General features: G+C 42.9%; 1 protein-coding gene across 2 annotated transcripts in view; it reads left to right on the top strand.

Annotated features, from left to right (window-relative positions):
* The first annotated feature begins 1,492 nt into the window (after positions 1 to 1,492).
* vwc2l (von Willebrand factor C domain containing 2 like) overlaps positions 1,493 to 16,858 on the top strand; it is a 28,027-nt gene continuing 12,661 nt past the window's right edge. The window contains exons 1-3 of one of the 2 annotated variants that reach the window (XM_046361090.1): positions 1,493 to 2,533; positions 3,642 to 4,048; positions 8,135 to 8,272. In XM_046361090.1, coding sequence (XP_046217046.1) covers positions 3,659 to 4,048; positions 8,135 to 8,272 — 528 coding nt within the window. In that variant the 5' untranslated portion in view covers positions 1,493 to 2,533; positions 3,642 to 3,658. The remainder of the gene's footprint in view (positions 2,534 to 3,641; positions 4,049 to 8,134; positions 8,273 to 16,858) is intronic. The other variant, XM_046361091.1, reaches the window with a different exon arrangement.

The following is a 16,858-nucleotide window of genomic DNA, read 5'->3' as shown; positions in this document are numbered from 1 at the left end:
ATGAGTTTTTTTTAGCTCAAAGACTAATCCGCCCTTGACATTTTAAAACATGTTAGCATGAGAGCCCCAGGGACAGCCTGAGAAGAGAACTCTAGTTAATGTACAGGATATCCCTTAATGACAAGGGCCATACCGCTGTACTGTACAAGCAATGTCCTAGAGAGCTGAGCTGTGTATTTTCTATTCTCTCTTTTTTCTCTCCCCACCACTTGAAACCATGCAGCACCTCTTTAGGTGTTCAAAACCTCGAATCCCTGATATCTAATATTAATATCAGAATCTTGTATGGTGCAGACATGTCTATTATTGTTAGACCGACAAGGTTTTTCATGGTCGTGTCCAGTATGGCACCCTATTCCGTATGGGCCCTGGTCAAAAGTAGTGTACTATATGGATAATAGGGTGCGATTTGGGATGCACATCATACTGTATTGATGTTTAAAAACATGTATTCTGGTTATAATGTATTGTCCATTCAATTGGGTTACATGTGGTTGGTTCTACTGTACTATTGATCTGGTCAATGAATGACTCTTTGTTTTTGTTTTAACTGGCATATTTATATTTCAAAAGCTATGGACTTTCTACTCATGCAGAAAATTGGGCTATTAAATAGTCTCAAAGTTATTTCTGGAACACAAGTCTTAAGAGAAGCATTGTGGTAACTGGCTTTTAAATGGGTTTCTGCAGGGACCTGGATGAAGTGGGATCAGGTAACCTAGCTACATTGGTCAAATTGATCATGACATCAGCTAGGTTATATTGATGATATAACCTAAGGTGTTCGAGAATACATCTTAACTTCATGGTTTCGTTTTAAAATGTGTTGAATACTCTACGACTCAACAGGGTCTAAAACGTTAAACGATTTCAGCGCTTTCAATGTCAGACTCAGACAGCATAAGGTGAATTGGCGTTACACCGCGACATATGCACAAGATGCATGCAAGACCCACAGCCTTAACTATCTCGTTCCCCATCGCATGTCTAATAATAGCCAAGCCCCGGTAGGCTACAGCATACTCTGCTCCGTTAGTCAAATGCAGGTCAGTGGGGTTCTTTGGATGGATCGCATCTGTTTAATTCAATTCCAGAATATCTATAATGTATTATCTTTGGTTCTGCCTCAATCATCTTTATTTTGACTTTGAATGCAGACTGGCAGTGGCCCCTACGGGCAATCATACCGAGAGCAGATATTATGTGGAATTGTGCAGATCTTAAATACTGTGAAATTACTGTGTAGTCTATTCTGAAAGAAACAGAATGTCACATTATGCAACTTCCGTTCTCTACAAGTTATACAATTGTGAAGTCTATATTTCGGTTATTTGCTGTAAGAATGGCAATGTGTGTGTGATCACCCAGCTGACATAGAGATCACAGGCTACAGTAGCAGAAATAACCTCTGCACATGGAGAAACTGTGCTCTCTGGTTTTAATGAAATCCGCTCCATGTGATATTTGAGAGTGCAAACCCCATCCAGCTATTTCGTTTGATTCGGTTTTATTGGGAGCATATCGGTAGAATAAAATGCCACTTCAAGTTCCCTGATGAGTTCTCATTTTGCCTTTTCCTTCCTGGTCTGGGGAGCAACGCAAGATGGGAAAACTCTCGAATCTCTGCGTGCTCAGTGGGACCCTCGACTGAACAGCGACAGTGCTGAAGACACCGCTGTCTGCCGCTGTTCCGCTCTGCTGCTGTCCGTGGTCCTGAAGTAGAGTGCGTCGTCTTGCTCACAAGGGTCATGAGAAGCGCCGCTGTTCCTGCATGCTCCTCTAAACAACATTGGCCGTATAGGCGGAGGACTTGAGTCTGTGCTTTTTCGCCTCAACTTATTCAACTAACGAGCATCAAGCTGTGATTGTTACTATGTTCTCAACTTCTTCCCGGTGAGTGCGCACGGAAAAGTGTCGAAGATAAAACGTATATTTTGGCTAACATTTAACTTTCCCTCGCGAAAGGAGATGTTAGGTGTAAATGTCGTATCTTTTAGATATTTGTTCTCCTCTTAAAGTTGTATCTTCCCGATCTCTGGTCTATTATCTTTCCCATTGCCATGCACGCGCTGCTGGATGTATGCAACAAGACCGAATGGTGATTTTGATCTGCAGCAATTGGAAGTTGATTGAAATGAACCTCACTGCCGTGGACGTCTAGGATCAGCCTATTGACAACAATAGAGGGAATTATAATTTTTCGAGTCTTGTTTTTCACACGTGAACTGCCTATTATAGTGTTGTTATCTTAATCTCTGGGAAATAAGGGATAATCATGTATCAGACCGATTTGTGTGTGCATATCACATCGCTCGCGCTGCTCCAAAGGCATCGGTACCGACAATGGTCTAGTATCTAACTGCTTTTACGCACAACAATAGCAACTGAAGGGGGATTATCTTTTTATCTGGAGCCTGGTGGTTTTATCGAATTGTTCATCTGGAAGTTGTTGTGTCCTGTGTTTAATCCGTTCTACCGGTTTGGATCTCTGTTGATCCGGACTCCTACCAGTGGAACCAGGCATTTCAACGCGGTGAGTCAGTCTGTAATGGCCAGTTTATCCACCTTCCCATTTATTGTCAAATCCATTGTAAAACCTCGTCTCCGTTTTCCATTGTCAACACATCTTATTTCTGTTGGAGCTTTCTCTTACTTAAAATACTGACATTCTGCAGTTTATATCATAAATGTAATGATAGGAAATAGGCCTACTTTAGATTGGTATTTGAGGACAACAATATTGTCAATACATTTTTCTGTCAATTAAGATTCAGCGAGTCTCTCCCTTGGCAGGAAGGAATATAATGAACAGAGCTCAGTTTAGTCTCGAGGCAAATATAGAATTCCGTTCTTCTATCTACCATCGCGAGGGGCGAAGCGTTTGGACTAAAGCCTATTGCGCATTAAGCACTGGCTGGGGAAATATGTCATTCTTTTGGTAAAGGCTGTTGAAGTCAAATAAAAACAAGTAAAATCAACACTAAGCATGGGGGGGGGGTCAAATCCCCACTGACAAGGGTGTTCAAATGATTAACATGGAGAAACCTGTTGGTCATGTAATTCACATTGAAGATCCAAATCTGTTTTTATTTTTATAAAAGCAAAGCACATGAGACCTATAAGGTTAGGTTATATTTTCACTCTGAAATGCACTGGCTTCAAGGTGCCATAGCCTTTAGTCTATAAGAAAACACAGGTGTTTGCAATGTAGCCTACGAGCCTGTACCAATACTTTACCTGGTAGGTTTCCGCTACCGATGCAATTGGCGACCTCCTTTTTGAGAATCCAACATTAGCCTAAGACATTTTTTCTACTAATTGCTGTTTATTGGTTTTATTTATTCTAATACACATATTGTCCCTCTTAATTTTTTTATTTCTCTCTCTCGCTCTCTCTCTGTCTGTATGTCAGTCTCTCACGCACACACACAAAAACGACTTGTAAACCTTTACTGTGATTGTGTCCGTGGTTGTGAATAAGTCTAATTGAAAATATCCCACACCATTTGTATGATATCATCAGGATGTTTATTTGGCACCTGTCCCAAACAGCCTTGTCTTGCTTCATGCAAGAACAGACAGTGAATGGAAAGTTAAGGGTAAAGTAAATACAACTTCGACCCTCTCCTTGAATGCAATAGGAATACCGCGGCGAAGGATGGGCCCTCTCTTTCCAATGACCTGCGTTGTCCTCCTCGCCCTCCACGCCACTGTGTCACCAGCCTCCTTCAGTCCCGAGGATTACGCCGCGGACGAGGCGGAGTTAACTGCCAACAGCGACACCATAATTTTCGACGACTACCGGGGGAAAGTTTGCGTGGACGACAGTGGCTTCGTTTACAAACTGGGGGAACGTTTCTTCCCGGGACACTCGAACTGCCCGTGCGTTTGCACCGAGGACGGGCCGGTGTGCGACCAGCCAGAGTGCCCCAAGATACACCCGAAGTGCACAAAAGTGGAGCACAATGGATGTTGTCCAGAATGCAAGGAGGTTAAAAACTTTTGTGAATACCGGGGGAAAACTTACAAGATCCTGGAGGAATTTAAGGTAGGGATGTATTGTGTTTATTGTCTAATTTGCATGGTCTATTGATCAATCGTTTGTAAAAATGTAAAATGTTAATTTCAAAATTTGGATGCAATTACATTTGTACCACAATACACATCATAATCAGGCATATAATTTGTTTTGCTTAATTAGGTAATGACCTGAGAGAGAACAATTGAATGTGATCAAAACAATGCAGCAGTGTTGACTGCATAATTGTTGCAACCCCAACAACCATTCCACTCAAAACATGATTGTAATGTTTGCCCTCTCATAATATAGTAAGTGTAAAGATTTGCATGGCCATGCTAGATGGAGAGGGTCAACTATAACTGGTATTTTGTTTTCCCTCAATGGTCTCTGCTGGTAGTAGAATCCATGTAATCTATTCTGTTTGTAGAGTCACGGTGCAACATGAACTCACTAACTCACTGCATTATTTGACGTCTGTCCTATTTAACGGATATGGCTGATTCGCAATGGCACTATGTGCTGCACAATAACTACAGGCACCTCACACTGTGTCAATTGGCTTGGAGATTTCCCAAGCAAGCAAATTCATCAATGGCAAACTGTAGATGCTTTGAGCCATGGTTTGAGTATTATTGTATCATGCTTGAAGTAGGCTTGTCTACCATACTGAATGAAACCCATACCCAGGTTGGAGTGGGACGTAAACATGGTGGAAGAGGCTGTAGCACAGCGTAGGAGGGGTATGCGTCAGTCGGGTGAGAGCAGGAGAAGAGGCCAGAGTGATTTAGTGTTGGCGTGGACAGTCCTAGTCTATACTGACCAATGATGAACACCATTAGCATTGCTTAATACTGGCTTATAAACAGGGCCTATACTATAGTGCTGCTCATTTAATTCTGCTGTGAGTGAGTCAGTTGACCCTACATATTTAAAAAAGTAAGGACCAGGAATAAGTACATTTTCAGACAAAATTTTCAGTCATATACTGTTGCCTATACCCAACAGTGTTTACTACAACTATGCTGGATAATGCAGCATTCGTTCTAAACATGAGAAGGAATTGTGCCAACTTTTCCCTCAGAAGATGCATTTCTTAGACCCGTCACAGTGACAGGAGGAACCACCTGGCGAATACAGATGAGCTGAATACTGTAACAGCAGCACTGACATGACAAACATAAACAAAACCAGAGATATGCCCTGAATAGTAATGGGTAGTTGTTAGTTGTTAGTTGTTCTGCAATGTGAAATACGAGATTTTCTAGTAACTAGCTACAAGATCAGGGTATTCGCATGATACCTCCCTAATCCTCTTCATACCAAATAAACATGATGAAATGACTCGACTGAATGTCAGTTGTTTCAGTGAAACTAAACAATCTAAGGACATTTTATAGAAGAGAGTAAAGATGATCTCATTCAAAATCTTTTGTTTGACTTACATTTTTTTTTCTACCTTTATTTTACTAGGCAAGTCAGTTAAGAACAAATTCTCATTTACAATGACGGCCTAGGAACAGTGGGTTAACTGCCTGTTCAGGGGCAGAACGACAGATTTGTACCTTGTCAGCTCGGGGGTTTGAACTCGCAACCTTCCGGTTACTAGTCCAACGCTCTAACCACTAGGCTACGCTGCCGCCCCAAACAGGAAATGTGTTGTAATATAAAGACCAACCTAAAGTACTTCTGCTAAAACCCTGTAACACAATTGCACATGATTGAGCTCTACTGGTGGTTGTATTTTATTGTATAGTTTGAGTAGTTTCCATGATGATTTAGCATTTTAGTGCATGAGGTGACCAATGACATTGTTTACATTTACGCTTTTGTGAAATCATACTGTGTTCCCAATCATCCACTTGTGTGATGGTTAGCAATTATACTAATGTTCCATTTCCATTCCCCAGAAAATCATGGTCCCTAAAGTATTGTTGTGAAGTTTGGTATACAAGTCTAGTTTGGTGGTAAATGCAACACAGAGACCAAGGGTATTCAACTGTTACCCTACAAGGTCCAGAGCCTGCTGGTTTTCTGTTCTACCTGACAATGAATTGCACCCACCTGGTGTCCCAGGACTAAATCAGTTCATGATTAGAGAGTAACAATGAAAAAAAAGCAGTGGAACTGGCTTCAAGGTCCAGAGTTGAGTTTGAGGGGCATAGACCATAGTTGTCTTGTTTCTGTTACGTTATTATTTGTCATTTTGTTTCCAAGAAATCTAATCCCTCAAAAAGGACAGGTAGTTTATTTGATTAGCCTAATGTCCTTGATCATATTCTCCAATTAAATTCAATCGAACTGTGACTGCTCATCCCAAGTAATACACCTGCCACTAATTCTAGACAGCTCCATATCACTTACAATGCTCTTACATCTCTAGCAAGAGGCCTGGCATTAGCTAATTAGTATGGGGGACTTCAGTGAAGCAGTGTGTTGCTAATAAGGTTGTGAGAGATCAGGCATTTACACCTGTGTACTTAATCCATTGTGATCGGTGACTGGGTCTGAGTCCCAAATGGCACCCTATTCCCTTTCTAGTGCACTAGTTTTGATCAGGGCCCATGGGACTCTGGTCAAAAGTAGGGCAATGTAAAGGAAATAGGGTGTCATTTGGGACTTAGCCTGGGTGGATCGGTGTTGAGCGGACGAGTGGCACGTCAATGATGCCTCTTAGCCCTGTATTGGGATGCACAGCCATGCTCCCCTCAGGGAGAGAGAGAGAGGCCTGTGAGCGTGTCTAAAGCCTGCTGGTTTGATGTGAGATCAAGTCCATCAATAGTGCATCTCAACCTCCAATCCCCACTAACCTTGAGTGGCGGGGCCCAGCGAGAGGGAAGGACATTTCCCGCCTCTTGAAAAACCATTAATTTGTTCCTATCGATTTTCTCAACAGAGAAATTACACATGGAGGCAGAACAGAGAGGGGAAACTGTGACTGGAACAATAAAAATGGCCACTCTTCAGTTAGTTTAGATAAATAATTGATATAGGCAAGGATGGCCATTGACCACAGCTTCGAAGCTTCGATCAGATCACTGTTGTGGGACTGTTGATTCGTGACAGGAATCTGATGACTTGAGGAAGCTAAAGTCATAAAACCATGGTTGTGTCCAGCATGAAAGTGCCTGTTTATGAAAGCATGAAAGACATATGAAATTATTATATCTCTTTGAATTACTGTATAAAACGAGGATTGCATGGTGTCTAGCGGAGTTAACAGAAATCAAAGGGAGCCAGTCATTTCTAAAGAAAGACCCAATTAAGAGGATACCAACAGGACTGGTTTGCATTTCCTTTGCCCTCGTCCTGGCGCTTTATGCAGAGCTCTATGTTTACTGAACACAGCAGGCGAGGAAGGAGTCCAACAGATATCAGCATCTTTAAGACCCACAAGGCAGATTAGATAAGGTTGGAAATCTCTCTAATATCTCTTCTAAACAAGCAGGCATGCAGCCATAGGGAGTATGATAGAAACACTGGGTTTATGACCAGTATGTCTAACACCCAAAAGGCAGGATTTAATTTCATAGACTAGACTATATCACCACCTTGTCCAACATCTTATGTTTCTCTTAGATACTAATTCACTGATGGAAGAGGGAATGTCAATAATTTGTGCATTACCCATAGCAAGTGTCTCCGAGTTACATTCTATAGATGCCATGTCAGTAATAAAACCCATTGATAAAGAATGACTTGATTGACCATTGATTGATCATGGATGGTGCCCTGTAATCTGTTAAGAAATGTGCTTCAGCCTTAAAGACCTCATTCATCAGAAAGGGAATCTTTCCATCCGCAGAATGCTGAGTCAGTCTCTGTTGGGCAGTAGTCCATTATTCATGTAGATGTAATGTAGTTGGAGGGAAGCTACTTTATTAGGTCTGGTGGACAGTTGGTGATGGGGAGCTGCTGTGCTGTATACTATATCCCACTCTCAGTAGAGATGTGCCACTCACCACTGATGGTAAATATACTTTCATTTTAGATGTATGTTTTGTAGTATATAAGATAGATATAAGATAGAAAGAGTATAAGTATATCAAAAATAGAGTACATTAGAGTATATGAGAGAGTTATGCCACTCACCCTCGGTAGGTGTTTCACCTACAGGGTTCCCCGTCCGACGAGGAAGGGACCAGTCCGCCCATCGTGGCTCCCGCCTTCGCACCTGTACTACCCCCGGCCCTTCCCCCAGCCTCAGCCCCAGACTCTGCAGCGCAGCTCCAATCAAGAACCAGGAGATATAGGGTGAGTTCAGATCCCAGGCCATAGAGATAAAACAACTGTTCTATATCTATGTCCCAGGCTGGCAGGACGTGACAGCACAGGACAGAACAGAACAGGACAGAACAGGCTATAGGGCTGGGATGTGAACTCAGATCAATCCCCATCCGATCTGTGCTCCTGACTGAGTTCCTTAGGGGAGAGGGTTACAGAGAGGGGGCTGTGAAGGACCTCAAGGACATTTGTTGCTGAGTCCCCATCGATTCAAAAATAGACACAAAAAGCAACCTAAGTCTGACAAGCCAAACTGATTTGATTTGTTGGTGCATAATGTTGAGGCTATTGAATATAGTTTTTTTTAAACTTCTATTGCAAATACTGTGTGGAAATTATGTAGCTATCTGCTCTTAGGCATTACTACACATATTGTTATGAGAGATATGGATTAGACAAAGTCTACTGACATGGGAACCCAAGAGAGACAGATTAGACACAGTCTAATGACAACAGAACCCAAGAGAGACTGATTAGAGACAGTCTAATGACATGGGAGCCCAAGAGAGACAGATTATTGACAGTCCAATGACAATTTAACCCAAGAGAGACAGATTAGAGACAGTCTAATGACAACGGAACCCAAGAAAGATGTATTAGACACAGTCTAATGACATGGGAAGACAAGAGAGACAGATCAGACAATGTCTAATGACATGAGAACCCAAGAGACACAGATTAGACACAGTCTAATGACATGGAAAACAAAGAAAGACAGATAAGAGACAGTCTAATGACATGGGAACCCAAGAGAGATAGATAAGACTCAATCTATTGACAAGGGAACCAAAGAAAGATGGATTAGAGACAGTCTAATGACATGGGGACCAAAAAAAGACGGATTAGAGACAGTCTAATGACATGGGAACCGAATAGAGAAGGATTAGAGACAGTCTAATGACATGGGAACCGTATAGACAGATTAGACCATGTCTAATGACATGGGAACCCAAGAGAGACAGATTAGAGACAGTCTACTGACATGGGAACCCAAATGAGACAGATTAGAGACAGTCTACTGACATGGGAATGCAAATTAGACCGAATAGAGACAGTCTACTGACATGGTAACCAAATTGAGACAGATTAGAGACAGTCTACTGACATGGGAACCCAAACAAGACAGATTAGATAGGGCCTAACGATATGGAAACCCAAACGAGACAGATTAGAGACAGTCTACTGACATGGAAACCCAAACGAGACAGATTATCGACAGTCTACTGACATGGGAAACAAAATGAGACAGATTAGAGACAGTCTACTGACATAGGAACCCAAGAGAGACAGATTAGAGACAGTCTACTGACATGGGAACCCAAGAGAGATAGTTTATAGACAGTCTACTGACATGGAACCCCAAACGAGACAGATTAGACACGGTCTACTGACATGGGAACCCAAGAGAGATAGTTTATAGACAGTCTACTGACATGGAAACCCAAACGAGACAGATTAGAGACAGTCTACTGACATGGGAACCAAAACTAGACAGATTAGAGACAGTCCAATGACAACAGAACCCAAGAGAGACTGATTAGAGACAGTCTACTGACATGGGAACCCAAGAGAGACAGATTAGAGACAGTCTACTGACATGGGAACCGAAACAAGACAGATTATCGACAGTCTACTGACATGGGACCCAAACAAGACAGATTAGATATGGTCTACTGACATGGAAACCCAAGAGAGACAGATTAGAGACAGTCTACTGACATGGGAACCCAAGAGAGACCGATTAGACACTGTCTAATGACATGGGAACCCAGGAGAGACAGATTAGAGACAGTCTACTGACATGGGAACCCAAGAGAGAAAGATTAGAGACAGTCTACTGACATGCGAACCCAAACGAGACAGATTAGAGACAGTCTACTGACGTGAGAACCAAAAGGAGACAGATTTTAGACAGTCTACTGACATGAGAACCAAAACAAGACAGATTAGAGACAGTCTACTGACATGGGAACCCAAGAGAGACAGATTAGACAATGTGTAATGGCATGAGAACCCAAGAGACACAGATTAGACTAAATCTAAAATATGAGAACCCAAGAAAGAAGGATTAGACACAGTCTCCTGATATGGGAACCCAAGAGAGATATCTTAGAGACAGTCTACTGACATGGGAACCCAAATGAGACAGATTAGAGACAGTCTACTGACATGGGAACCCAAATGAGACAGATTAGAGACAGTCTACTGACATGGGAACCCAAATGAGACAGATTAGAGACAGTATACTGACATGGGAACCCAAATGAGACAGATTAGAGACAGTCTACTGACATGGGAACCCAAATGAGACAGATTAGAGACAGTATACTGACATGGGAACCCAAGAGAGACAGATTAGACACAGTCTAAAATATGACCATACATCAGCATCTGAAAATTGCTTGTTTTACAAAGTACTGAACTAATATATCACCCTTTGCACATAAAAAAAAGATAGAATAGGGGAAAGAACATCCACCCACACACGTGCGTGCAGGCGCACACACACACACAAACCCCCTCCATCGCCCACACAGTGTACATCCTACAGTAATTAGCAACTCTGCTGTTCAGCACTGACACCTATGAGAGGAAACTTGTTTTAAAACGCATCTAAAAGGAGTTGCTCAAATAGATTTTCCTTTCCAATTTGCCTGAGGAAAAAAAACATTGTTTTAATTTGAAATGCTGATGAAGCCACAAACGAGACACAAACGTAGGCCAAAGAGAACTGGAGCTTTGAACAAGTTTAAGCAACTTCCTTTCATAACTAACTTTAAAATTAGTTATTGACTAAGGTGGCCCAGCATGATTCCAACACCATCATTACATTTTCTGACGACACAACAGTGGTAGGCCTGATCACCGGCAACGATGAGACAGCCTATAGGGAGGAGGCCAGAGACCTGGCAGTGTGGTGCCAGGACAACAACATCTCCCTCAACGTGAGCAAGACAAAGGAGATGATCGTGAACTACAGAAGAAGGGGGGCCGAACACACCCCCATTCACATCGATGGGGCTGTAGTGGAGCGGGTCGATAGTTTCAAGTTCCTTGGTGTCCACATCACCTACAAACTATCATGGTCCAAACACACCAAGGCAGTCGTGAAGAGGGAATGACAACAACGTATCCCCCTCAGGAGAATGAAAGGATTTGGCATGGGTCCTCAGATCCTCAAAAAGGTCTACAGCTGCACCATTGAGAGCATCATGACCGGTTGCATCACTGCCTGGTATGGCGACTGCTGGGCATCTGACCGTAAGGCGCTGCAGAGGTTAGTGCGTACAGCCCAGTAATTCACTAGGGCCAAGCTTCCTGCCATCCAGGACCTACAGTACCAGTCAAAAGTTTGACACTCCTACTCATTCCAGGGTTTTTCGTTATTTTTTACTATTTCTACATTGTAGAATAATAGTGAAGACATCAAAACTATGAAATAACACATATGGGATCATGTGGTAACCAGACAAGTGTTAAACAAATCCAAATATATTTTATATTTGAGATTCTTCAAAGTAGCCACCCTTAGCCTTGATGACAGCTTTGCACACTCTTGACATTCTCTCAACCAGCTTTGTGAGGTAGTCACCTGGAATACATTTGTGGAATTTCTTTATTTCTTAATGTGTTTGAGCCAATCAGGTAGGGTGGTGTACCTCTCCTCTCTCATCCCTTCATCCCCCACTCCACTCCACCTCTTCTCTCTCATCTCTTCATCTGCCATCTCCACTTCTCCTCTCTCATCCCTTCATTCCTTCATCTCCCATCTCCCACCTCCACTACACCTCTCCTCTCTCATCCCTTAATCTCCACTCCATCTCTCATCCCTTCATCTTCCATCTCCACTCCACCTCTCTCATGCCTTCATCTCCACCATTTCTCCTCTCTTATCCCATCTCCACTCCACCTCTCCACTCTCATCCCTTCATCTCCCATCTCCACCTCTCTTCTCTCATCCCTTCATCTCCCATCTCCACCTCTCCTCTCTCATCCCTTCATCTCCCATCTCCACCTCTCCTCTCTCATCCCTTCATCTCCCACCTCTACCTCTCCTCATCTCCCATCTCCACTCCACCTCTCCTCTCTCATCCCTTCATCTCCCATCTCCATCTCTCCTCTCTCATCCCTTCATCTCCCATCTCCACTCCACCTCTCCTTTCTCATCCCTTCATCTCCCATCTCCACCTCTCCTCTCTCCTCCCTTCATCTCCCATCTCCACAACCTCATCTCCCATCTATACTCCACCTCTCCTCTCTCATCCCTTCATCTCCCACCTCCACCTCTCCTCATCTCCCATCTATACTCCACCTCTCCTCTCTCATCCCTTCATCTCCCACCTCCACCTACTCCTCATCTCCCATCTCCACTCCACCTTTCCTCTCTCATCCCTTCATCCCCCATCTCCATCTCTCCTCTCATCCCTTCATCTCCCATCTCCACTACACCTCTCCTCACTCATCCCTTCATCTCCCATCTCCACTCCACCTCTCCTCTTTCATCTCTTCATCTCCCATCTCCACCTCTCCTCTCTCATCCTGTCATCTCCCATCTCCACCTCACTCCTCTCTTCATCTCCCATCTCCACTCCACCTCTCCGTTCTCCTCATCTCCCATCTCCACTCCACTCCACCTCTCCTCTCTCATCCCTTCATCTCCCATCTCAACCTCTCCTCTCTCATCCCTTCATCTCCCATCTCCACTACACCTCTCCTCACTCATCCCTTCATCTCCCATCTTCACTCCACCTCTCCTCTCTCCTCATCTCCCATCTCTACTCCACCTCTCCTCTCTCATCCCTTCATCTCCAATCTCCACTACACCTCTCCTCTCTCATCCCGTCATCTCCCATCTCCACCTCTCTCCTCCCTTCCTTTCCCATCTCCCATCTCCACTCCACCTCTCCTCTCTCCTCCCTTCATCTCTCATCTCCACTCCACCTCTCCTCTCTCCTCCCTTCATCTCCCATCTCCACTCCACCTCTCCTCTCTCCTCCCTTCATCTCCCATCTCCACCTCTCCTCTCTCCTCCCTTCATCTCCCATCTCCACTCCACCTCTCCTCTCTCCTCCCTTCATCTCCCATCTCCACTCCACCTCTCCTCTTTCCTCCCTTCATCTCCCATCTCCACCTCTCCTCTCTCCTCCCTTAATTTCCCATCTCCACTCCATCACTCCTCTCTCATCCCCTCATCTCCCATCTCAACCTCTCATCCCTTCATCTCCCATCTCCAATCGCATCTCCAATCCACCTTTCTGGTCTCCATCACCCTGCTAAGATAAGATGTTTTGACGTGGGCGTCACTAGCATGTATTTTTGCTTTCCATAGCCCTCATCACTTTTGCCAGCACCCTGCAACTGCATGACTTTCCCCATCCCTCTCCCTCACCCCAAACTGCATCCTTATCTACGCCCCAGGGTGTTTGTCTGTGTCTTCCTCATTTCCCTCCTCCCAACAGTCTCAGGGTTCAACTACTACGGTCTTGATTGCTGTGTTGATGGTCAGCTCACTTTAATATGAATGTGGATTGGCTCACAAATCACCATATAGTTTGATTCAGAAACATACTAACACACCCCTCGGCACGGCTAAATATAGTCTTGGTGTTCTACTTTATTTTGTGAGTTACTGTAGTACTTACAGACCAGGGCATGAATTCACTTCACAGTACAATAAATCTCACACAGGGTTTCATTGAAAGCACTCTATCCCTGTTACAGTAAATTAATTGATGGACGTGTGCACTTGCCTGCAATGTATTATTGAGATAAAATAAGTACGGAAACGGTCATTCCCGTTAAGGCTAAATATACTGTCATTTCAGATGTATCTAATGTATGACAATGCAACCAGTCAACAAATTGTATGTATTATTGTGTTTTGTCTTGTCATGATTATAGATAAATATGAAATTGTTCTGGTTGATTCCGTTGAATAAATGAATCTTACAGTCTTCGTAAGAGACGCCCTGACAGCACATGAACAAATACAGTGGGGAAGAAACACAATTTAGAAAAATAAAATAAATAATAGATACAGTTGAATTCAACCATCCATATCTAATGTGTCCCTCCAGGAGTAGTGGTGCAATTTCCCATCTTCTATCTGTGCCATAAAGATGATGTTTACATGTTGAGTATATGATGCTAAATAGAGTTCAGTGAAGGCTTGTTGTCGGTGTTTTAACCTTTTGCATGTTTCGGATTCATAGCCTCCCCCATAAATGTGGCACCAGATCAAGCAAATTCACCCAAAGGACAGTCAGCTATATAAATCCATACATTTACATACAGAACACTTAAGGCATTTTACTGTGCGTCTAGTGCTGAGAGACATGTTTTCACAGTATTTTTCAAATGGACAAAGTATGTGAAAAAAATCAATTGCGTGAAAATGTTTATTATTCAAATGTCAATCATAGGTATCACAGGTTGAAGAGGCTGGTAGTGTCTGAAAATTGGACAAACCTGTGAATATGGCAGGTTTCATTAAAGTCTGTATCATGAAATTGTCACAATTATGAGTGAAGAGGTGTGGAGTCAGGCGCAGAGAGCAAAGATGTGGGAAAAACAACACGCTTTAATGTCCCGAAACACAACATGTACAAAGTGAAAACACAAATGAACAGAAATATAACCGGACAGCGTGTAACCCAAAAATACAACAAAATACACTCAACCAACAAAACAGATGAACAAGCCCGCACGAAACAGAAGCGGGCTAAACAGACTATATATACCCTATCCTAACAACCAAACTAGAAACAGGTGCTACCAATAGACAAAACTAAACGAACACAGAACAACGGATCGGCGATAGCTAGTAGACCGGCGACGACGACCGCCGAGCGCCACCCGAACAAGAAGGGGAGTCACCTTCGGTAATATTCGTGACAGAAATGACGTTTTACTAGTTACAAGCAGAGGATGCTTGAGTTGTCTGACAGCTCACGTCCTCCAAAGGTTCTGTAAGATCATCATTTCAATGCTACAGTTGTATAACAATTTCATAGCCCTTTAAAAGTCTCTCATGTGTTGGAAATGTTGCAATCAGACTGGTCTGCGGATAAAGATTGCACCCAGTCAATAAAGTAGTCAGTTCAATCCCAGGGATGCTACTGTTATTCTAGTTGTTTGTTCAACTTTGAACAGATTCTTTATGAATTGTGTCTTTGATTTGTATTAAAGTAAACGGGTTTGCCTGTCAGGTGAAGCAATAGGCCAGCACACTCAAAACCAATATTTAATCTCACCAAAGATTTGGTTCAATAGGAATATGGTTAGCACTTTACACTACAGCGCAGGATAAAGTGGTAATTGCATGGATATAGTATGGTTTTACAAACAGTGAGGTTTTTCTCAGTAAAAGTCATTCAGTTTCAGTTGACAATTAGAGACTGCCATTTCACCCCCAGACACAAACTTGTTTGTTTGTTCTTGTTTAACATTGAGCTCAGCACAATTAGGGAGCATGTCCATGGATAAGTTCACAAGCCCTTGGCTCTGAGGCCAAACAGTGTTATTAATTCAATTTGAAGGAATAGACAGGGGATCATTAGTGTGTGGAACAGTCTCAGTTTGGCAATTACACTATGTACAAAGTTTAAACACCCTGGCTACTGAGAGGGCTCAGGGCTCGCCTCTCTCTCATCACTCTACCCTATTGACCCTGACTCACACATGCACCAGCCAGCCAGCCAGCCAGGCACATCTCTCTGTCTGCATCTCAAATGGCTCCCTACTCCCTTTATAGTGCACCACTTTTGATCGGGGCCCATAGACATCTGGTCAAATGTAGTACACTATATAGGGAATAGGGAGCCATTTGAGATGCAGGCAGAGAGATGTTGACTCATACATATGGAAGTGTGTTTAATTGGCACACTTTGGGCGTTGGGCCAGAGAAAAGGCCATTGGGGCCGCAGAGACTTTAAATATTGCTAAAAGGAAACCATTTGGTGTGGGTGAATGTGCAAATTAAAGATAGTTTTGTCATTCTCTAGAGCCAGTGAATTGCTTTCACTGTACCTTACAACATTACAGCATACATTCTACACAACAAATGGCCTGTAGCACAAACTATGATTGAAATGTGGTCAGTGGGTAAACTAACTATTTTCAGCTTATGTAGACAACTGTTGGAGTTCATTCTGTTTCATGTGGGCTAAGTTTTCTCTTAGTCCAACGTAGATACGGTTGATGTAGCTTGCTTGATATGTTCCAATACAATATCTGTTTTTAGAATGCCCCCTAAGGTTGACTAGACAAAGCATTGTGGCTTAGGCACGGTGATTGGTCATATAATATTTTTCAAGAGGAGTTCAAATGGGTTTACAAATGAGTTTTAATGAGTAACCTTACAGACATCTATCTCACTGTGTCCCCTGGGTTGACTTGTTTAATGTTCAGTCGAATAAATCTTGTATCTTTTCAAGGCTTTTTATTGTCAGGGAAACCAACTTGATATTAATAGTAATCTTGCCAACACGTTGTTACAATGGTAAGATGATTGGTTTTCAAATGCAATTCAAATATATATTTTTCTCTTTTCGCTCC

This window comes from Oncorhynchus gorbuscha, linkage group LG09 (genome assembly GCF_021184085.1).
Source record: "Oncorhynchus gorbuscha isolate QuinsamMale2020 ecotype Even-year linkage group LG09, OgorEven_v1.0, whole genome shotgun sequence".
Taxonomy (NCBI): domain Eukaryota; kingdom Metazoa; phylum Chordata; class Actinopteri; order Salmoniformes; family Salmonidae; genus Oncorhynchus; species Oncorhynchus gorbuscha.
Note: the sequence above shows the minus strand (reverse complement) of the source record. Positions and strands in the feature narration are given on the sequence as shown.